Below are 22,862 nucleotides of genomic sequence, written 5' to 3'. Positions count from 1 at the left end.
GACCAGGATCTGAACACCAGAACCAAATACAGTCCAGCTCAAACCAGCTATATGGCAACATATCATTACTCTTAACCCCGCTGTAAGAACGATTTTCATTGGGCTGAACACACCCCTTTCAGAAAATAAATTCCATGGTGCTTAAATTATATTGGAGGAGTTATATGATGGGGCGGAAAAAAGCACAGATTAACAAAAGATACTGAATAGTTAGTTTACAGACGTGTTATTAGTAACATACCTAAAAATCCTTCACAGTGAAGCATTACACACAAATGGTCTTGGACAAACAATTCTCTAAGTCAGTGGCCAGCTGGTAGCTTAGCCAGTTTTGTAGGCATTATAAGGCAAAACCTGTTACTGGTTTTGTCCACAGGGCCTCTGCAGTGATTGTAATGGAACTGCTGATGTTTCTGTTCTGTCAGCCAATAACTTGTATCCTAATTCCCAGTCATCTTCACATGCAGCAGGTGCCCAAGTGCATTCCAGACACACCTGCTGTAAATGAGTTCTGATTGAAAACATGTTTCCATCAAACTCGTTTTTCAGATTTTGCAAAGGAACTGCATTTCTACTCACCTGCCACTGTATTTCAGGCACTGAAGAAAGGAGCACTCTAGATCAAGTACTTTTTGGGTACTCTCCAGTGTTTGCAAGCCACCTAGATTAGAAAATGTTTTTCCTTACAACTTTTATCCTTTAGCGTGTTGCTAAACACTGACTCCTTGTACACTGTTTTCACCAGAAAAGGGTGCCTTTTCTTTACTATCTGCACCATCAGGGATTACAGCTTTAGGCAATGGGTTTAAGATGTGTCTCCTCAGCTGGTTGTCTAGGTACAAAACATATGTTATAGTGCTTACATCGATAGCAACATTTTTTCTTTTGTTTTTAAAATCATTTAGAATTTGGAGGTGAATTCCAGCCTGTTATAATTTTAGAGTAGACCAGATTTTGGGCCTAAAGTATTTGCCAGCATGTCTTGTCAACTGTACATTATCTGAATCCTCAGCTGAAAAGGCTAAGTATAAAACCAAGCACATTTATATTGTAGTTAAAGTCATAAAGCTAAATTTCAAGAGGCGATGAAACTGAGAGTCAAAATTCGTAGGAAGTGTACGGTCAAAGCTGAATTATGTCCTGCACTTCAGTGCTTCTCTGCCAGGCAGGTGATCCCAGATAATATGTTAAAGGGGCTGCACGCAGCCTGCTGCAATCTTACAGTTTAGCTTAAAGCATCAGAATACAGTGAGGACCCTGCTGCTTATTCCAAAACACAGCTGTAGAGTGAGAAGAGGTAGAAAGTCTGGGCTCCTTGTATAACATCTTTGGACTTCAGCCAAGAGTAGTTTGTTCTCCCTGCCTCCTCAATTAGAAGCAGAGTTCAGAGTCAGGCTACTGGCAGTATCTGTTCCTGGGAAATCCCTCAATAAATCTCAACAACAAATGTTTAACCTCAAATTACAATACAGGCTTTGCGCAAAATCTGTTCTCTCTCCTGCCAGACATTTAAAACAACCCCCTGCACACAAGGCATAAACCCTCAGTGCTTAGGTGGCTACTTAGTGCATTTTTTTAATCAACAGTTTAAAAACTGTACCTAGACTCGATCCCCAGATACTTCAGAATGTTGTGTGTGGTGTAGTGGGTAGAAAGATGTTTCCAAGCCTTTGCACACAGACTTAAAGATTTCTTAGGCCCAAATAAAATGTCACCAGTCAGCCTTTTGGGGCACCACAGAACTTTGGTCAAGCCATTCCTAGAGATGTTTTAACTCATGCAAGATAACTCGGTAGGCAAAATGACACTAGGTGCTTACTACTTGGAAGGAGTAGCCTATAGCCCTTAGCAGGAAGACTGGTCCTCCGCTGACAATAAGATCAAACTGTAAACTCAACTCCCAGGTACAAGTGGTGAGAGCAGTCAAGCTGGGTTTACACAAGAAGCTTGCTTTGTAAATGGTATTTCATTCCCATTATGCAGGCAACGCTGATAGACTCTGCCACAGTATGTCAACAACTGACAAGTCATTTTTTTCCTTGAAAAAAAAAAAAAATCCTAGGCCAAGTTAATCATTTATCCTATCTAACCCTTCTGACCATTACATAACTAAATCTAGAGTGAAGATCAGCTCTGGCAGTTTTGAAGGCATACCAACGTGTATTTCCTCTTTTTCTTTTCTTGCTTCATGTAGCTGAACCTGTGCACAAATTCCCAAGTGTAGACTAAATTTGTGTACTTGGTGTGTTTTATTTCAAGTCTTTAATTCAGAAACAACCTCACAGCCAACTGTAATAGTTGGACTCTGAGGGGATTGCATTTTGAAACTGCTCTCAAATGTGCAACGTTAAAATTAAAATGTGTTATGTTAGATATTGCAACATCAGATATTTCATCATCAGGAATAAAAAGATGAAGACAACACTGCAGTATAAATGTATGAATGTCTATAAAGCATCCCTTGTTTAAGATCCCACTGCAATTCAGGAGCTAAGTCTCTGCAGTAAGAGTCCTGAGACAAGCAGCCAGCTGCCATGCAGGTGCTGGGCAGACTGCGCCAGAAATGACAAAGCAGCAAGCTTGGATGTCAGCTGTCCGTGTAGATAAACAGGATATCCTCATCTGTGCCGTAACTTGTCCTGGCTTCCTCAAAGTTACTGATACTGGTGCTGCATGTTCCTGTGGGACAGGAGCAGAGTGTTAGTCAAGCTGAGCTAGGGAAGAATTTGCTCATGAACAGCTCTTAGTCTGCCTTTGGGTAAACAGAGAACTAGATCTCATGGGCTTGATCTTGCAGCCCTTACTCGCTTGAGTAGTCCCACTGATGTCAAGGGGAATGCTTATTTGCATAACAACTGCAGAAGTGGGCTCTGTATAATTACACACCATGTTGTTCTTTCTTCAAGATACTAAATGTGTATAGTTTAGCTCTCCTAAATTGTGTCCCTCTTAATAATCATAAGGCTTCTGCAATCAGAGGTACGGAAGCCATAGAAGAACCTGTTAGAATGTATTTCAAATGCTTCATCTGAATCGTAGCTCAGAAAAGAATAAAATCATTGAATTCTGTAAGAACAATCATGGGCCAATCAGCTGGTGCCGCCTGACTCAGATGCCTGGTATCAGGGAAACTCCAGCTGGTTTTGCATTATGCACATGTTAGTAATGAGGAGATGGAGAATCCACACAGAATGAAGCAAAGTTCAGAGCTACTCACGGTCAGCATAGGCAGGGTTGTTATAGTAGACACTCCCTGAGGCTTTGTTGTAGCCACACAACACAATGAAATGGCCCTGGTAGTCAGGATTCCTGCAGAAGCACTTCTGGCCAATAGGGAGGAAACAGCAATATTTGACGGGACTTGAGCAAAGTTCACACAGCAACAAGACTGCATTCACCAGGACAATGGCTACATGACCTTGGGACAGGTGCTCCTGAATGTCCTGTACAGTCACTGTGCTGCAGAAGAAAATTCAGACATTCACAAAGAAGCCCAGGAGAGATCTGTATTCACTGGTTTGGGCTCTCCCAACAGTGTGAGTGTGGACGATGTCCATCTCTGTTATGTGATTCCCATGATTATTTTACATATCTTTGTTGTTGAGGGCTCTACTGCAGCCGCAGACAGTAGTTGTTCCATTCAAGTCTATTATACCCTCACTGCCAGTGAAGAGCAGAGCCGTTCTGACTGAAGTTCTATAGAGCATGCATTAAAATGAATGGACTCTCAAGATGTCCCAGATGCCCTGGAGGAGCAGCATTTTTGTCAGAAGTATTTGACAACCATTCAACACTAGGGAGATTAGTTTATTTATGGGGCAGTTAGGGATGCTGTAGAATCCCATCCCACCCATCCAGAAGCCCAAATGCAGATGGTCTCTAAAGCACCAAGTCTTTCTCAGCTGAGGGATAGGATGGCACAAGATCCCCAATGATCTTGGTCTCTGCATTCTAAGATACCTTTGTCAGGTAAGAATAGTTTCCCAATTATAAAGTTGCATTGTCTGGCTCTCTATTCTTGCCAGGTTTGTTGTTCTAATATTTTATTGTGCCCAATTTAGAGCATGAAAATCACCCATGCCCACCTGGTAATCCCATTTATTTGAGCTGAAGTTCTTCATTCAGAGACACAGACAGATGGTGTGTTCCATACCAGTCTGCACTCAGCCCCTGGATCAGATCCAAACATTCAGGCTGTGTGCATGCCTCACTGAACTGATGTCCTTTTTAATCTCTTCCAGCACTGCTCTTCCCCTTTGCCTTCTCAATCCTAGTATTGCACAGGCGCATATACAACCGCCTCCCCCTCCCTGATGTGAGCCAAATCTAAAGCTTTGTTACTGTACTAGATATGGCCTAGATTTTTGCTGCCTCCTCCTCCTCCCAGGTCAAAGCACTAGGTGGATAGATGCTGCCATGCAAACTCTGAGTACATTAACAGGACACTAAAGATTCTGGCAAATGCAGGTTTTAAAAAGCATGTAAAAGCACAATAAGGCCATTGTTTCCAGGCACAAATAGTACCTTCTCTTTCTTCTCTTGCTACTACTCATCCACCCCAGTAAACAATATACAGAATCAAATGCAGCCCTGGTGGAAGTGGATGCAATTCTTGACTTCAGTTTATACCCATTTATAGTCAGATTGAATATGACCCAGAGTCTTTTCTCCTCTTCTGAATTTTGCTGTCAACAATAAGGTTTTAGCCCGTGTGTGTGATTTTCTCTCTCCCATGTTTGAGTCAGTCTCCAGGGAGGTTCCTTCTCCTATGATGTCATCCTTCATTTGGCAAATTGTAAATTACAGGGTTTCCAAGGGAGCAAAAGCATGCATGCCTGATTTTGGTTTATTTCTCTAAGTACAGAGCTCAGCAGTGTTAGCACAGCTCTAGGAACAATGGGTTTTGTGCCACTGCAACATTCACTTCAGCACTGATGGCAACTTTATTTAATAAAAGCTATTTAGAAGACAGAAGACATTCCCCACTCATTTATCTTAATGGAAGACCAAATTTTCAGCCTAAATAAATAGCCAGTTTCCCATCAGCAAATCCAAAATGCTGCTTTTCCCCCTTCGGGGCTCCATTTTTCTGCTCTTCTTCCCAGTCACCATTTTGCTTCCTCCCTCTGTCTCAATGGAAGTGAAAAGATATAGGAAATAAAGAGGGGGGTGGAGCCTGAATTCAATCTGACTTACACCAGCACAGTCAGAAGTAACTCAGTGGAATTACACAAGTGTGAAGGGAGACTCGGGCCCCTAAAGTCTCCAAAGGGAAAAGGAGATGAAATGACATGCTCACCACTTCTCCACCAGCACCTTGCTGGCTTTGGCCTGGGCGAACAGCTGGTTCACTCTGTTCTCTTCCGTGTCAAAGTGTTTCCTGTAGAATGACTGAGGGATAAAGAATGATTTATGAACAATTCATCAGAATGAAATTCAGCCTAGTAAAGTGAATCTTCAATTAAAAACTGGTTAGAGAGGGACTGGGTGGTTTAGGGGATTGATAATGGGTTAAGGTGTCATTCTCCCTCAGGTCACTGGAAACAGGATAAGAACCTCTCCTCTAGTTCATCAGTTCAAATTCAGTCCAGGTCTGTAGTTATTGCAGTCTCCAGCTGATGGCTATTCAGCTGCCTATGTGAAATTAATCTGGTCTTATCAATTTAGTTCCTAGATTTCAGGACTCCACATAAGAAAAAACATAACCACTACTGGACTGAATTGGCCCTTTCGTTGGCAATATCAACAGAGGCCAAGGATTGAATGGACATGGAGACTGAATTCCCCTCTCACCTCTAGAGGTGGTTCCTCCAGGTCAGGGTTGAGGCACGTTGGCGGGGGAACTGTAGTGGAAGCTAGCACTGCTGCTGCCCCGGCTGTACCTGTTCTGTAGATAAATAGAGGGCTTCAGTGTCCAAGGCTGTTAAATAGGCTGGAACCTTTCATGAACACTGAATTCGTACTGTTTTTTTAAAACGCAAGCTGGAAAATATCTGGGACCACATCTAACCTGGGTCTGGAATTGTTTCATGGACAGTTTGGCAATAGGCAATCCTTGCTTACAGAAATGGTGGTTAACCACATCAATAACAGCTCCACCAGCATGGCCCTGATGGATTGTGATGGAAAGTGCCTGATATTTCCCAGTGAATGAAGATGCTCACCTGATTTTTATAGCCCTTGTCGACTCCAAGTGTTTGTGTGCAGAACCTATGATTAACACCAAAGTGCCGCATTAGGTAGGCCAAGTCAATGGTCCAGATACTCTTTGTTAACCGGAGTTCCCGGATGGCTTTCTGAAATTCCTCATCATTCAAACGATTCAGGTACCTAGGGTATTAGAAGAAGTGGGGAAGCAAAGACATTAGCAGAAAGTGTGTCTAACCGTCCAAAACCTCTTAGCATCACAAAAGGGAAAACCTGAAACATTAGGGTTTGGTTGAGAAACAACCAAAATACAACCCACAAATGAACCACAAATTCCAAAGCAAGGGAAATGGGGTAGGGAGCTTTTCACTGGATTTATCACGGTTTCCCTTTTGGAAATTTAGTGCTGTCTTAATTATTTTACAGTTCTAAAGATATACAGGATGCTGTATAAGAGGTGAGCTGTGCTAAACAAATAATGGGACTCTATCCTGAAGAGTTTACAATCTAAAAGCACAAATTCAACAGAGCAAATGCAGGAAGGGGTATGGCAATTATAGCTGGATTGATTCATGGAATAGGTACGTTTCAGAAGGAGTTTTTTGAAGGAGGAAAGGAACTTGGTAAATATTCAAAGGAAGGTTGCCTCAGGCACCAAGGGTGGTGTGAATGAAGAACAGTTGAGGAGAGGCATGGGTGAGGTGGAAGGTGATGTGGGAGGATAGAGATTTATTCAGAGACAAAGTTATGGAGAGCTTTGGAAGTGAGAAAAAAACAATGCAGAAAAAAAGAAGGACGCCATTGGAATTCAAGAGGCAAAGACACAAGGTCAGATTGGCAGGGTAAGAAGATCAATCTTGGCAACTGAGGTTTTGAATGAAGTGGAAAGGAAAAGAGGTGAGGGGGGACCGAGAGGCTAGAGGCAGAGGTTACAGTAGTCAAGATGGGAAATTACCAGCGCACGGACTAACGTCTTGGCAGAAGGGATGGAGAGAAATGAAAATCTTCTGCTTCATATCTACTAAGTGGACATCTAAATAGGTATTTCACTCTCCTGCACCTAAGCTCGTGTTCCTCTGTGGAAGGAAAGACTAGTTCAGCAGGACTGCTAGTAGGTTAAAGAAAATGGGCAACACAGAGAATAGCTTTGAAACGCTCATATTCCTGGAATGGAAAACATTAACCCCACAGAACAGATGCCCAACAGGACAGTGGCAAGATACTAACTCTTATAAATACAGAAGAAACCTGCTGGTCATTTGAAGACACACAGAAAGGAATTCAAGTGAATTGCTGTGATAAGTAACAGTTCCAATAAGAAGCAGAGAGAACATTCTATCAGACAAAACATGCTAATCTGCAGGGATAACATTCTATTGGGTTAAACATGCTAATCTACAAAGTTCTTAAAGTTAATCAGATATTTTGTATATATCAAGAAACTTGGTTAATTATCCTTCATCTATGTTTTCTTCTCCTTCTGCTGGAATACTGGTGCTATGCCCAGCGAGGCAACAGTAATCCTTAGCGGGGCACTGGGGAAAATGTGGGCTGATGAAGTTGTGAGGTTAGTCACAGATGCCCCACCCAACTTTTTAGAAAGTTTTAGAAAGGGTCCCACAGTGGGGATAACATTCCCAACTCCCTATGCTCAAAACCCACCCCTCTGAACCAAAATTAGTTACTTACTGCAGTGCCATCCTGGAGCAGGCTAGCCCACAGTCCCAATGGTACAACTGCTGAATAACTGGCACTTGCAACTGGACATAGTCAGCTGTAGTAAAGACAATGCATCATTAGAAGAGCATGATAGGTGAGTTAGCTCAGATATGTGTATCCTTCCACACATTAGTATTAGCAGTCCTCTTACTATCACAGTTAGTGCTGTCCTGGGGCACCTGAGAAACACGTTTTATTTTGTCCCGTTAGCAGGTTATGCTTTTCAGCATAAATTAATTTTTTATTTTTAAAAAAGGTCTTTTTCCAAATTGTAAAAGTAAGTGAACCATCAAGCGTCTGTTTTAACCTGACACTCCCACTTTGCTGTAGGTCTGGCCAATTCTGCAGCAAATTCATCCTCTTCCTCCCCAACTTCTTTCCAGTCAGATCTACCTATTCCTGGTCATGGTCCCTGTATGATCATGAAGCGGTAATCACACCCTAAGAGATACCAGAACAACAGATTTTCATCTTTCATTGTGGTGTGTCCAAAACCGAGTCTCTGGGCTTAAACAGATGTTGTGACTGTTGCAACCTTCTGTGCAGTCTGACCATCAATTATGTGCCAAGCGTTCATCCAGCAAAAAAAACATACCATGCCATAAGGAAGTGCTAACTGAGCCTGTGATCAACAGGAACAATAGGAGGACTTGTTTCCTCAAGAACACTACACTGAGCTACAGCAAGACTGTGAGAAGTTGTGTTAACGCAATGTCAACTGTGTCTTTGCAGTCAGTGTAAAGACAGGGACAAGGTGTGTTTAACATTATGTGGGCTAGTCATGGTCAACATTAGCTCCTCAAGGTTGTGCTCTAACTTGATGTAATTTTCTAGGGAAGATATGCCCAAAATGCTTTTAGCAGTAACAGGCCATCATGGATTTTGTGGCCTCCTTCCAAAATTTCTCACATTCCTATGTATTACATTCTTTCTAGCCTTTCCCATCTGGCTTTGAAAACTAGTGTACCTGCTGAGGTCATCAAGTCTCTTTAGTTGGTCTATGTCTGGCCAGTATAGATCAATGTACTAACTCAAACTAAAGGAAATGCTAATTTCCAAAGCCTTCTCACATTAGGAATTATAAATCATTTGTCATAAATTCCTGTTGGTGGATTATACTAACCTAATTTTCTTGGGACCCCATTAGGTCCCAAGAAAAGAACACATTTTCTACATTATAATCTCAAACAGTAATAACTGAAGCCTAACATGTCAACTAATTTCCTTTGATTTATTGAGTTGTCAGCCATCCTGCCTTGCCTTATACACCCTTTGCTGCAACAACTTCATATTATTTTTCAAGCTCCCTAGATGAGGACGATTGCCAGCAGTCCTGGAATAAATTAAGTGGAAAAAGTATGTTCCAGCAATAAACCGAACTGCATCATCATCGCCAGTTTGGTAAATACAGTACTCAGTGTGACAGGTTTACAAAAAGCAGCCACTAATTCAAAAACCCTAGGGGACAACACTACCCTCCTCCTCAACATGGATCTTAGGCAGGTTGGCACAATCAGTATCCCTGATCTGATAGACTTGGAAGTGCAGGGAAGACGGATCCTTGAAGGACCTGCTGGTAGCTTGCGCAGACACCGTATCTTCCTGGAACAGTGGTATCTTCCGAAACTGAGTGCTCTAGTTCCATCCTATGTCCAGAGTGATAAAAATTCAGTCCCAGGGCTCTTTTCTTTTCACTATACACTCAAAAGCCCAGAATGTTCTGTTGGAAAATAACAATCTGGTATTTAAATTATACCCAAATCCTCACACTGAGCCCAGTTCAACATGAAAAGCTTCAGCACAAGGTATTGGTTACAGAAGCCACTGCAGAACGGTGCTGAGAGAAGCAGGCATAGACCCCATTTTAGCTGTTTAATTCTAGCCCCCAATGCCAATCATGCAGTTATATTCATTGGCAGCATCTGATTTCAAAATCCTATCCCTGCGTCTCTGCAGAATCAGAGTCTTAATATCCCTGGGGTGATATCTCTTATAGGGACTGGTAATTTTTTCTGGATTTCCTCAGGCCTTGAAATACTGCTTTAGCTCTAAATCTTCACCTGCGGTATTAGTGATCAGTGTGTGCACAACAGCACGTGTGCAGAGGACTACTGCTGATAAGGGCCGCAGACCAGCCAGGGGCTGTGAATGCCTCAAACTTCTCATGAGAGAGTCAAGGTCGGCATCTTTTATTGGACCAACCTCTGTTGGTGGAAGGTACAAGCTTTCAAGCTATGCAGAGATCTTTCCTCAGGTCTGTGGAAGGACGCAGAGACGCTGAGCCAAATACAATTTGGGACAGATTGTCAAGCAGAAGGGGTAACGCATGTTGGAGGCAGTCGCTTGAAATGAAGTGGCCAATTGGGGGTTAGTGTGTTATGCAGAAAGGGTCTGAAGTGGGCAATACGGAGTAGCGGCAGGCAGCGTGTTCTCATGACACCCAGGCAATAGAGGGTGCCCAAAGCAGCGTGACAAACACAACCTGGCAATGGCAACCAGCGTTCTGCTGTGGAACGGGAGGGGGTTCAGATTAGAGGCAGCTCAGATCCCTGGGACGGGGGGCGAGGCGGCTCGGATCCCCCCTGGCAGGGCGCCGTGAAGGGTGGGGGAGGTCCGACGCGACTCCGATTTCTCCCCCGCCCTCTCCAGGCAGGGATCCGAGGCATCGGGGTGGACTGGCTGCCCGGGCAGGGGCTGGCGAGGGTGCCCTGGGGGCGTCACTCGGAAGCGGCTCGTTTGCTGGGCCCCAGAACCCGTCCCGGCCGCGCCCGGGGACACACTGACCTGAGGGCGGCTCCGAGTGCGCGGCCTCCTTGGGGCTTTTCATGGCGGCGAAGAGGGGACCAGGCCGCTCAGTGGGCGGCCGCCGGGCCCGGGCCGGGGTGCAGGGTTTGGCGGGGCCGGGCCCCCCTCATGTCTCGGAGCGGCGCCGCTCCTGCCGGCCCCGGCGCTGTGCCTGGCAGGGGCGGGGCCCGGCGGCGGGAGCTGCTGATGCGGCGGGCGGGCGGGGAGAGCTGCGGCTCCGGGCCCAGCCCCGCACAGAGGGGACCGGGGGAAGGTGGAGAGCGGGGAACCGGCCGCGCTCAGGACGGCATCGCGATGCCCACCCCAGGGCCAGGCTCCCTGGGGACTGTTCCCGCCTCCCCGGGGCGGGGGGTGTCAGCGGGGCAGTCCCCACAGGGCAGGCGGTATGGGGGTATCTGCACCCCCGGTCAGAGGCCCCAGTGATACACGGCGGGCGGGGCTGGCTTTTCACTCCTGCCTTGGGCCCGTGTGTGTCAAAACTCGCAGCGCAGAGCCATGCCGCATTGTCGTTTCGCTCCCCGGCTCGGGGGCCGGGGAAGGAGGCGGAACCCTTGTTCCGGGCTGGTGTTTCTCCGCGGACGCCCTCTCCAGAGACCCGTGGGGCTCACGAACCATAGAGTTGAAAGGAGAGAGGCGCTCGGGCTGCTCGGAAAGAGCGTTCTCTCTCTGGGCAGCGAGGCCTTTCCGGATCCGGTGCGCGGTGCATGGTGGGATACCGGTGGCGGCCATTCGAGCGCTAAAGCTGAGCCCACGCTGAGCAGAGACGTGCCTCGCGGAGCGTAAGTGGCGGGCGGGAGCGCGGCCCCTCACCGGCGGGTGGGTGAACTCGGGCCGCCCTGTGTGCGGGGAGCTGGGCTGGAGGCGCCGGGAGGGTCTCGTCTCCTCAGCGCGCTCCCCTCCCCCCAGAGACCCGCGGGCCCGGGCCCCCGCCGGCGCCCCCCGCCCGTCCCCAGGGGCGCGGACATTGTCGGGGCCTGTGTTTTGCGGTCGTCAAGTAACGTGGGTGCCCTGAGCCTTGTAGCGCGTCCGGTGTTAGCGGCTCCGGACGCTGGTTTGTCTTTATTCCGCTCCACGGAGCGCTGGTTCGCTTGGATGCTTTGCTCTTTCCGGCCCAGGGGATTGGCAGGGTATCGCTGAGCACAGCGCTCGAAGGGTTTGTATGTCTGACTAGCCTGCTCCTTTTCAGGGGTCGTCTTTGATTTTTTTTTAATAAAACAAAAAGGGTTAAAGTTTAGAGCTGCCTTCAACTGAGTATTGAAACATCCCACTTCGCCCCCGCCCCACATTTCCCACCATCTTTCTTCCCCTTAATCGCAGCAGCCCTAGTTACAATGGGGGAAGGAATAGGGTGAGACGAGACCAAAACAGTGAGGTGTAGGTGCCAGGTGAGTCCTTCGTCTATTCAATTAGACAGGAGTGGGTTTTTTACATAATTCAAAACATACCCTCTAGATCAGGGGTTCTCAAACTAGGGGTCAGGACCTGTCAGGGGGTTGGGACAAGTATCAGGGAGTAGCTATGTTAGTTTGTATCCACAAAAACAACAAGGAGTCCGGCAGCACCTTAAAGACTAACAGATTAACTTGAGCATAAGTTTTTTTGTGGATGATAAACCTCACTTCTTCAGATGCATGGAGTGAAAGTTACAGATGTAAGCATTATATAATGGGGGTCAGGAGGTCAACCTCCACCCCAAACCCCGCTTTGCCTCCAGCATTTATAATGGTGTTAAATATATAAAAGTGTTTTTAATTTATATGGGAGGGGGGTCGCACTCAGACTTGCTGTGTGAAAGGGGTCACCAGTAAAAAAAAAGTTTGAGGGCCACTGCTCTAGATGTTTAGTAAGAATTACTTGATGATTTTTATTTTTTTAACTCACATAAATAGTTTTTTTGAAGTCTGTGAATGCATGAGTAAGGATTTGCAGTATCAGGCCATAATGCACATCAGTGGCCTTGACATATCCTTTTAATAGGCTGCTTAGCCATTTCTTTCCAATTCAAAAGAAGTAATATCTCTTGTTGTACCAAATTCTGTTAGTGAAGGAGACAAGGGTTTGAGCTACACAGAGCTCTTCTTCCGTTAATAAAGAGATTACTTCACCCACTTTTTCTCTCTAATGTCCTGGGACCAATGTGGCTATAACAACTCTTTCCCGTATGGTAAGGTAATTCTTCTAGTGGAGGCCAAGTATATTCTCAACCTCAAGCATTTCTCAAAGGAAATAACTCTTGTATCAGAATGTCACTTTAAGTCACGTTGCTTCTGTGTCACTTTAACAGAAAATGTATGTACTAAACAGTGCTCCCAAAGCTTGAGGAAATCCCCTACATGGTACAGATGCCTCCATCATAAGCTTGTAAAACTTTACAGTAACGTCTATATCTTGGGGAATATCTAGCATGTTGTATGTTTTTAATATGATGCTCAAAAATACAGCAATGTAATATGGAATACTCTTTTTGTAGTTCCTACCTCTTTGTAAATAAAGATTGTGAATACACTGTGTGAGAGTCAGCATCTCTAACTGAAAGGAAAGTAGTACTTTCTTTCGCTAGTAGCAAGCTAGTGTTTTGGCACTGCTGATTCCTCTGCTTTGATATTCTTACTCTGGTTTTATTTTGCTGGTATGGTCCATCACAAAGTTAGTTATGTCTACTTAACTCTTCTAAAATTATTATAAAAGAGCCTCTCACTCCTCTTTCTTGACTAACCCATCAAATTCCTCAGTAATTCTTCTGAAAATGTAGAAAATTTGAAGTTTTTTTCCCCCCATCCTCCATGACTCTGAGTTCCCCATTTCTTTCCCTGCTACCAAGATTTTGAGACCAACATGATCTTTAAAATAAAACTCTTTGGCATTTACATAGCAGTTCAATGTGCACAGAAGACTTAATCCTGATTACTCTGATTACCTGTTCTGGGAATAGCCATGGTGGCAGAAGTCCTGTTTATCAAGTTGACAGTTTTTAAGGGCACTGAATTTGTGGTGGGGGGGAAACAGGAGTAAGTAGTTCTGTATTCTCTGGACTAGAAAAGTTTGTTAAAGGCTTCTAAGGCCTGGTCTACACTGGGGGGGGTTCGAACTAAGGTACGCAAGTTCAGCTACGCGAATAGCGTAGCTGAACTCAAACTACCTTAGTTCGAACTACTTACCCGTCCTGACGGTGCGGGATCGAAGTCCGCGGCTCCCCCGTCGACTCTGCCACCGCCGTTCGCGGTGGTGGAGTTCTGGAGTCGACGGGAGCGCGTTCGGAGTTCGATATATCGCGTCTAGATGAGACGCAATATATCGAACCCTGAGAAGTCGATCGCTACCTGCCGACCCGGGCAGGTAGTATGGACGTACCCTAATTGAAAATCTGCATTATGTAGGCAGAGCTTGTGGGCAAAGAAACTTACCACACTATTCTTCTTTTTCTTTTCTTTTCTTTTTTTTTTTGGATCCTAGGTTTAGAGCTGTACTGCTGCAAAGATGTCCATCGGAGTGCCAATTAAAGTGCTGCATGAGGCAGAGGGCCACATTGTGACATGTGAGACCAATACAGGGGAAGTCTACCGTGGCAAACTCATTGAGGCAGAGGACAACATGAACTGCCAGGTATGTCTGGGAAAAGGGGGTGTGAATGGTGTATTTTTGGAAAGTTCCATCTTAAACATTGACATTTCTACTCAGAGATAAAGAAAGATGAGTTATCCTGCTTCATAGCTTTGGCAAAATGACATAGTCTCACTTGTGACATTCTAGAGAGGGGACAGCTTAAACTTTTTGGTTTATAGGCAGGAGCGCCTGTTCCTATCAGATATTCTTATGCATTTTTCAGAGCTCTGTTCAGTGACAAGTTTGAGATAATGGCATTTCTGCTAAAACCATTTCTCTTGACTCATTAGCTCAGGATATGTTTTCTCCACTTCAGTGTTTTGAAAAGCTTTTTCTTAAATATTTTTTTTAAAAGCACAAAGCCAGGTACTTGAATACGGTGTAATTCTAATTGATTTTTAAGACTAGGGTTTAATAATGTTCAAATTGCATATCATTCTCGTCTCATGAGAAATTACTTTGGTTAGAATAAACTAATATATGTGATACTACGAAGGGAAGATATTTCCCCTTGTCAGTGAGTTCTCAAAGCTTATTTTGGGTTAATGTGAACAACTTTAGGAATTTGTTACTAGAAATACAACTCTGGGAGTGATCAAAATAGCCTACAAAATCACCAGGATTAGTAAAAATTCAAATAGCGTAAACTGCGGTTGTCTCTCATAAGCAACTGCAATTGACAAAGGGTGCCAGAGTTAACAGACCACCTGAGTACTGATTAAATAGTCCTTGGTGGTATTGTTTTTTTGTGTACCAGGCTCCATGTCTTCTTCTCTTTTCTTGCCCTCTTCGCCGCCCCCTCCAATCATGTTCCAAACCCACCCACCAGTCTAATTTAATCTGCTGTGTACTTGTATGCTGATCTGATCTTGAATATTGAATCTGATTTTTGCTGGCTAGATTACTCTAACAAACACTATGCACACAAGTAAAAGACACAACTTATGTAAGGCTATGATGTCTTTGAAAGATTCTTGGTGATCTTGCTCTGCTGTTTCAGTGTATTCTCTTAATTGGGATTCCATTTACATTAGTCATCTTGCTGCAGCTTCTGAAAAATACCAGTCCATGTTAGCACAAAACAGATGAAAACTTCTCTCCAAAATCAGTTTCAAACCAGTTCTGGAAAGCTATTCTGTTGAACACACGCATTCATGCTATTATTTGGTCAGACAGCTTTCTGTGTTAGAAAGAAGACTTCTTTGAATCAGAATTCAGTAGCCAAAACAAACTGGAACACTTCACTATTTAAGAGGCCGTTATAAGGCACTGATCAGTTTTATGACTTCCAGATGTCCAACATCACAGTGACATACAGAGATGGGCGAGTGGCACAGCTGGAGCAGGTGTACATCAGGGGTAGCAAGATACGGTTCCTCATTTTACCAGATATGTTGAAAAATGCTCCTATGTTAAAGAGCATGAAGAATAAAAACCAGGGTTCTGGGGCCGGACGAGGCAAAGCAGCTATTCTCAAAGCCCAAGGTGGGTACCTCTGTGTTTGGTCATTACGTTTCCTGTCAATTTTGTTAGGAAACTGAAGCGGGTGTCGTCATCAAGAGTTCTGTAGTACAAAGAGTTTGGTTTATTACATCACTTAAATGTGAACATTACAAGGAGTAAGAGGAGTTTATTTGGTAGACAGAGGGGAGAGTTAAATAATTGCAAAGTTTGCACTTTTTCCTTTCTTACCTTGATTTTATTGTCAAACTCAAATTTCTAGTGCTTTAGAAAATTTAAAAATAGTAATATTTATTCAGAAATAACTAGACACTTAGCCTGGTAAAATCTCAACTCAACCTTCCCACATAAATATCAAGATCTTAGTGCTTCCCATGTATATGTGTGCAGATTCTGGAGCAGCTATTTGCATCACTTGGCTCTTATATGCAGTGATCTTTTTCTGAGCATTGGGTTAGTCAAATCTACTTCAGTTATCACTAAAGAGTTAATTTAAATATAAAAATGGCACTTAAATATACAAGGATTTGAACTTAAAAGCCAGAAAAGTCAGACTTCCTTTATCTTTGTCTAGGCCTAAATTATGCGGCTTGGTGCATAACGATTAAGAACAAATATTTTGAATCTGTTTATGCTTATATAAATTACTTTGAAAGGTTTTTGCTCATAGGGATTGAGATGTTTGTAGAGCACTTTGAAATCCGTTCAAGCATGGTATGTAATAATGGTGATGGTAAAATGTTATTAAAAAATGTCTCTGGCATGGCACTGACTTCTTAATACAGATCCCCTGGGCTGCAGGTTTGTGCCGCCAAATGGAATGAATACAAACGTTTCATTTTGTTTTACTTTCAATCCAGTATTAGTTGCATCTGTTTCATGACCAGAAGCATGTAAACATTAGCTTCTGCTCCCCATCACAGAGCACTCTGGGAATTAGAGCAATACATCACCTTCTGAACTATACAGGGTAACCTTGTTTCCACACTGCTAACCCAGCTCAAGAGGCTAGATACTATAGTGATTGGCACCACAAAAATACCTTTGATACAATGTATGTAGATTCTTACAAACATGCACTTATGTCAGATCCACGTGATCTATTTTTTTTTCTTCAGTGGCTGCAAGAGGAAGAGGTCGTGGAATGGGCCGTGGCAACATTTTCCAGAAGCGAAGATAATTTTGGACTTAACTTACTCTCTCTCTTTTTTTTTTCTTTTTTTTTTTTTCTTTAAGGGTTTAATTTACTACTGGTGCAGCAGTTAGGGTTCTGTTTAAATAAAATCTGTTTCTGACAAAATAGAGAGTTTGTGTGCTGTTTGTTGACAGGTCTTGCCTGGGACACAGCTGATGAGGTGATGGCTTTTTGTAGTTGGAAGAGTGTTGCATATTGATAATAGAGCAGATTATTTCTAAATCCATCTTGAAATAGAGAGACTGGTACCTGGATTTGTGTTCTCAGTATTTTTTGTTAAATCTTGAATTTCAAGAATGTCTTTGTGTCCCTCACTTTTCTCACTAAATCCTGTTGCCATCCACTCTGCAAAAACGAGTTAAGTCACTATCCAAATCAGGAGTGGGCAAGCATTTTGGCCCGAGGGCCACATCTTGGTGAGGAAATTGTATGCAGAGCCATGAATGTAGAGCTGGGGCAGGGGGGTTGGGGTGCAGGAGGGGTGTGGGAAGCGACTCAGGGCAGAGGGTGTGGGGTGCAGGAGGGGGGGCAGGGCAGGGAGTTGGGGTGCAGCAGGGGGCTCAGGGCAGGAGGCTGGGGTGTGGGCTCCGGCCCGGTGCCACTTACCTCAAGTGGCTCTAGGGTGTCAGTGGTGTGCAGCGGGGGTAAGGCGGTCTCCCTGCCTGCTCTGGCCCTGCACCACTCCCGGAAGTGGCCAGCATGTTCAGCAGGGGCTCCTGGGGCGGGGGGCAGGCAGCTCTGCTGGGTGCTGCCCTTGCCTGTGGGTACCACCTCCGAAGCTCCCATTGGTCATGGTTCCCTGTTCCCGGCTAATGGGCGCTGTGGGAGGTGGTGTCTGCAGGTGAGGGCAGTGCACGGAGCCCTCTGCCCCCCATCCCCAGGGCCACAGGGACATGATGCCGGCTACTTCCAGGAGTGGGGGGGGGGAGGCAGGGAGCCTGCCTTAGCCCCACTGCTCCACTGGGCTGGCAATCCTGTGGGCCGCATCCGGCCCATGGGCCGTAGTTTGCCCTCCCCTGATCTAAATGCATATTTTTAGGTAAGAGAGGATTCATTCTCAACTGGCAGAGCACTTGTGTCCCATGTGGAGTCTTTCAGGGGGTTGCTGTGGCCTTAAGTCTCGCTGTGACCCAATACAGGATCTTGGTGAGGATGACGGATTCGTTGCTGACAGTTCTGTAAGCACCATCTCTTGACTTTTGCTCTAAATCACCAAGTGAGCTGTTGAAGAAGCTGCTGTCTCATTTTGAAGTGCTATTAGCAGTAGGGAGGGAGTGAAGGAAAGGCATGCAACAGATCATGGGGAGGACAAGAGAATTTGGGGACTGGCTACCTTATTGGGTCATAATAATATGATTGAATAAACAGCTGGATGGCTGAGGATTTGCTGCCAAAACTATTACGCTACATTCAGAGAAAGGGCCAAACTAAAAATAGGTCCTTGCATCTTACATATTGCAATGAGAATGCATCTCGAATCTGAGTTGTGATTTTCCTCTCTTGAAAGATGCAGATAGCATAAGCATAGTCTCTGACTTTGCAAATATGAAAGGTTTGTCAGTCTGCATCGTTTTATAGTTCTCTCCAATCAATATTTCAGTAAAGTGAATTGGTGTATCTGGAGAGTTTAAAATGAAAGACGGTCATTGCTTAGTTTCACAGCTGCTACCACCTGACCTGTAATCGTAAGAGGTTAAAAGAATCATTTTGATTTGCTGTCAACATAATTTTTAGCGGTTTACCAGGTTGAACTCGCATTCAGTTCTGAACCCATAAGTATAGGTGAAGAATCTCCTTAATTTCCAGTCATATTTTGCATCTTGCTGACTTATTTCCAGTAATCTTGTGATAACATTCGCAATTTTGTGTGTGCCCTTCCCATTAGCAGGAGACTATGACTTTAGTTTACAGTTGCGTTTTTGTAACTGGACGCGTGTCATTCCGGCTGTCTGTGGGAAGCCTGCAGGGAAAGCAGCGTCTTTTAGGGACAGGCTTGCCAGCAGGGGAGACTGGGACACAGAGTAGTAGGAACAGGAGGTTATCATCTGCAGTCCTGGAAAGGGCAGCACCCAAGCACAGGCTCCAGCCCCAGGGACTCAAAGCACTCTCCAGAAAGACCTCCAAGCCCCGCTGAATCTCACTGAGAATGTCTCCCCAGAGAGACCCAACCCTTCAATCTCACTGAACCTCATTGGACCCCCTACCCCAGCTGTGGCTCCATGATGCAGTAGACAGACTTCCACTAGCTCGTCTTGAGCTAGCACACTACAAATAGGGGATGTCATGGCTCTGGCCAAGACTGAGACTAGCCAACCTAGCTCAGAGCCAGGGGTCGGGTGCACTTGAGAACCTGAGCTGACACCCAAGCTGCACTATCCACACCACTGTTTTTAGCATGCTAGCTCGAGCTGGTGTACCCAAGGTCAGGTTCACTTCCACGTGCGGTGTAGACGTACCCAGAGAGAGCCCCAACCCCACTGACTCTCATTGCACCCCAGTGATGACAAGGCCAATGAACAATTCATTTGCAAACTTAACACCATTAATTTGGGCTTGAATATGGACTGGGATTGGCTGGCTCACTACAAAAGCCATTTTCCCTCTCTTGGTATTGACACTTCCTCATCAAGTATTGGGAGTGGACCACATCCACCCTGACTGAATTGGCCTTGTCATCACTGGTTCTCCACTTGTAAGGTAACTCCCTTCTCTTCATGTGCCAGTATATTTGTGCTTGTATCTGTAATTTTCACTTCATGCATCTGAAGAAGTGGGGTTTTTACCCACAAAAACTTATACCCAAATAAATCTGTTAGTCTTTAAGGTGCCACTGGACTCCTTGTTTTTGTGGATACCGATGAACATGGCTACCCCTCTGATAATAAAATATAATTTACTCTCTGATAGCAGTATTTTTTTAAAAGGGCATTTAAAGGAATTTGCCAACTGCCTCAATCGCTTTCACGTCACAGACTGGGGTGGTGTAAATATAGCCCCCACAGTCAAAGTAAAGAATCTTAATTTGCATACAATCCTAATGCCCTCAAAATTCGCCACCAATTGGTTGGAACACACTCCCTTTTGACTTTTGAAAGTTCTGCTTAAAGCTCTGTAGGGTAAAACTGCACCAGTGTGCTCACTGGGGGGTGGTCTTCCTGATCAGAGGTGGATGATGCAGCTATTTTGCCTTTTTTTAAAAGCTGTTTAGTAATCAGCCTCAGCGATAACGGTTTTATTGTGGGGGACAGGCCATCTGCTGTCTTCATGGCTTCCCTTAGCAACAAAGACCTGAGTTTCACAGAGACAATCGTCACAGGAAGATTGTAAATTTAAAAAAATGCAATTTAATTCAGGTTCATGCTTTTTCTGGGAGGGCAGCCATGCTGCATATTTAACAGCATGTTCACTTTGGGGCTTTATTAAAGGGAAGGATCCTATGCCTTGGATAGTGAAGTTTATTCACAGGTAAAAGCTAGGTGGTGTTTGAGCCAATCACACCTTGCTAATACACACCTTGGATGGATTCAGCCAGGCTGGCGTTACATGTGGCTGTTGGATGGCTACAGCCGAGAATGAAGCTGATTTGTAAGTATGTATTTGTATTACTGTAGCACCTAGAGGCTGTAGTCATAGACCAGGACCCCATTGTGCCAGGTACTGTACAAGCAGAATGAAAAGATGGCGCCTGCCCCAACGGGCTTATGATGGACGTGGGACAGACATTGTCACAGAGCAGGCTCATTTTCTCCTTTCGTTTTAGTCTCTTAGCTGACTCTGGATCCTGTGAACCCTTCAGACCCGTGTCTGGGAGGCTGGACCAGTCAGAGCCCTTGCACCGTGGAGCTGGAAAATCATGGTGTGACATATGCTATTGTCAATGGATGAAACGAGACATCAGGAGCCTGTCCCACCTAACCTGCGTGACAGGTACTCCTCTTGACTTCTGGAACTGCCTTCCTCTGTTCTAAGGTAAACAGCTCCTGAAAGCCTTAGTGCTGAATCAGCAGGTTGCCTTATAACTAAGTAATTTCATACAGGCTGCAGTGCCGAGCTAAGGCCTGAATTGAGTCAGTAGGAATTCATCTTTTCTTTTAACTGAAAGAATGGCAGCTTCCCTGGTGCAGCTCAGGAAGGGTGTGCCGCCGAGGAGGTGACAACTGGCTGTATCACAGAGGGGTGTCCGTTGCTTCATTTGGTCTCAGATGAGACAAGATGGCTGGTATCAAGTAGTTTCAAGGTAAATGTTCCTCTTCACATATAAAGCCCTTTTAAGTAATCTTGGTCCAGCCTCTTTATAGTTTCCCTCTGGTTTCCAGGAGAAGTGAAGGCTACTGTCAACTTACTAGCAGTCAGGCTAACCAAGACATAATTTTACAAAGAATCTCAAAGGCCTGTACGTTTTCTCTGCTGAGCAAAATTTTGCTCCCCTTCCTTTCGGATGAATTTAGCACTTTTAAATGGTGCCAGAGTGACAGCCTTAGAAAAGGGAAGTCAGTTGGAGGGTGGGCACTGATCAACTGGTTTTTTGAAAGCAGGCTCAGCATGTTGGGTGCTGAGTGGCCCTTGGAAGGAAAGATGGAGTTAGAGGTGAAAGTGCCTCTCGCTTTGCATTTTGTTTTTAAATAGTTCAGCTGAGGTTGAAGCCTCTTAGGGAAAATCAAGGACAGCTTTGTGACAACAGCTAAATTTCCATTGGGGCTCCCAGCCTTTATGACTTGCAGCAGCTCCTTTAGGCAAAAATATTTGGGACTCTGGTAGATATCCCCAACGGTCTGGCCTGACATGCTCAAAATGCAACTTCTCAGGATTGCCTTGTAACAAGTTTCTTGGTTTTAAGTTGTCTGAAGAAAGTTTTGTGCTGTGATTCTAGGAAGAGCTCAAGTTGGGGGCAGATCATGGGTGGCGAAGTTGATAATTTGCAGGAGGTTGTTGGGGAACAGCAACAACATAAAAGGCCGAAAGGAAAATCCAATAAAGGTATTAAAGAGTAGGGACAGATTGGGACCTTCCTGAGCCCTCAGCCAAGCCTAGAGTATGTTTCATTGATCAGCAGAGATGTTAAAGTCACTGATAGGAAATCAGAGGGTTAATTAGGCACTGAAGTCTTTCGTAGATAAAGGTGTGATGATGTACGTGCTACTGCGTATCTTGTTAATGGCAATGCAGTTCATTGGCCATCCACTAGGTGGCTCTGTGGCCAAAAAAGCCAAACAAGCGAGGAATCCAGCGCAGTGTGTGTATCTATCTCTCCTAATCTAATCTACATTTAAAAAAAAAAGAAAAGAAAAGCAAGGAATGGATTTTTCTGAGCTCAAATCTATAAACACAATAGAGTCTCCATCCAGAAAACAAGGTGGAATTTCAGAAATTCCATTTCAGCATCAGGTGAACTGAAGAACCCCTGTATGTGAGTCAGGAGCCTCAGACCTCTGCAGAGCTAGTGAGTGGGTGCAGGTCTCTTCTCTTGAGACTTCACCCAGTAATTCAGTTTCACCTGTTCTTTTCCCTCTGGTCTTGCATCTAGACCTCATCTTCACTGGCCACAGAGCTGTTTAAATGCATACAATTACAGCAGAACCTGTTTATAAAAACAGCTTGGCTGGCCTGTGTGGAAAGGGTTTAAACTAGAGCTGGTTGGAAAATGGTGAAACTTTTTTTGTGGGACAAATGTTGACCGGCTCTACAACTTTAATTGAAAACTTGAAAACATCTACCAGATCTAGTTTGCATGCTAACCTAGTGCTTTTGAAAAGCATGCTTGGACGGGGGGTTAACATACATGTCTAACAAAGATGTCTTCTTATAAGTGTGTGACGTTGTAGGTAAAGTAGTGGAGTGGAGCAGCTTTAACCACATCCAATAAGTATGGTTTGGTGTATTATTTTTTTTATTACTCTAGAAAAGTTTATTTTGGTTTCTGCTTGAACAAATT

At 44.7% G+C, this 22,862-nt stretch overlaps 2 protein-coding genes across 6 annotated transcripts; one reads left to right on the top strand and one right to left on the bottom strand.

Annotated features, from left to right (window-relative positions):
- Positions 1-642: 642 nt before the first annotated feature.
- GUCD1 (guanylyl cyclase domain containing 1) lies at positions 643-11,379 on the bottom strand. 3 transcript variants are annotated; one of them, XM_039504838.1, is made up of 6 exons: positions 11,284-11,379; positions 7,837-7,921; positions 6,165-6,330; positions 5,300-5,391; positions 3,218-3,459; positions 643-2,679 (listed from the first exon to the last, which is right to left on the bottom strand). In XM_039504838.1, the coding sequence occupies exons 1-6, from the start codon at positions 11,375-11,377 to the stop codon at positions 2,588-2,590; spliced, it is 771 nt and encodes a 256-aa protein (XP_039360772.1). In that variant the 5' UTR covers positions 11,378-11,379; the 3' UTR covers positions 643-2,587. The 3 variants fall into 3 exon arrangements, with proteins under 3 accessions (XP_039360772.1, XP_039360773.1, XP_039360774.1); XM_039504839.1 differs by lacking the exon at positions 11,284-11,379 and adding an exon at positions 10,651-11,208; XM_039504840.1 differs by lacking the exon at positions 11,284-11,379 and adding an exon at positions 9,927-10,032.
- SNRPD3 (small nuclear ribonucleoprotein D3 polypeptide) lies at positions 9,956-17,374 on the top strand. Of its 3 annotated transcripts, none has more exons than XM_039504843.1 (4): positions 9,956-10,083; positions 14,125-14,274; positions 15,567-15,759; positions 16,854-17,374. In XM_039504843.1, the coding sequence occupies exons 2-4, from the start codon at positions 14,149-14,151 to the stop codon at positions 16,913-16,915; spliced, it is 381 nt and encodes a 126-aa protein (XP_039360777.1). In that variant the 5' UTR covers positions 9,956-10,083; positions 14,125-14,148; the 3' UTR covers positions 16,916-17,374. The 3 variants fall into 3 exon arrangements, with proteins under 3 accessions (XP_039360777.1, XP_039360775.1, XP_039360776.1); XM_039504841.1 differs by lacking the exon at positions 9,956-10,083 and adding an exon at positions 11,304-11,450 and having other exon boundaries at positions 16,854-17,370; XM_039504842.1 differs by lacking the exon at positions 9,956-10,083 and adding an exon at positions 11,686-11,824 and having other exon boundaries at positions 16,854-17,373.
- Positions 17,375-22,862: the final 5,488 nt, after the last annotated feature.

Source organism: Mauremys reevesii, linkage group 18 (genome assembly GCF_016161935.1).
Source record: "Mauremys reevesii isolate NIE-2019 linkage group 18, ASM1616193v1, whole genome shotgun sequence".
Classification (NCBI taxonomy): Eukaryota; Metazoa; Chordata; order Testudines; family Geoemydidae; genus Mauremys; species Mauremys reevesii.
The sequence above is the reverse complement of the archived record's forward strand: the minus strand, read 5'-3'. Positions and strand labels throughout refer to the sequence as shown.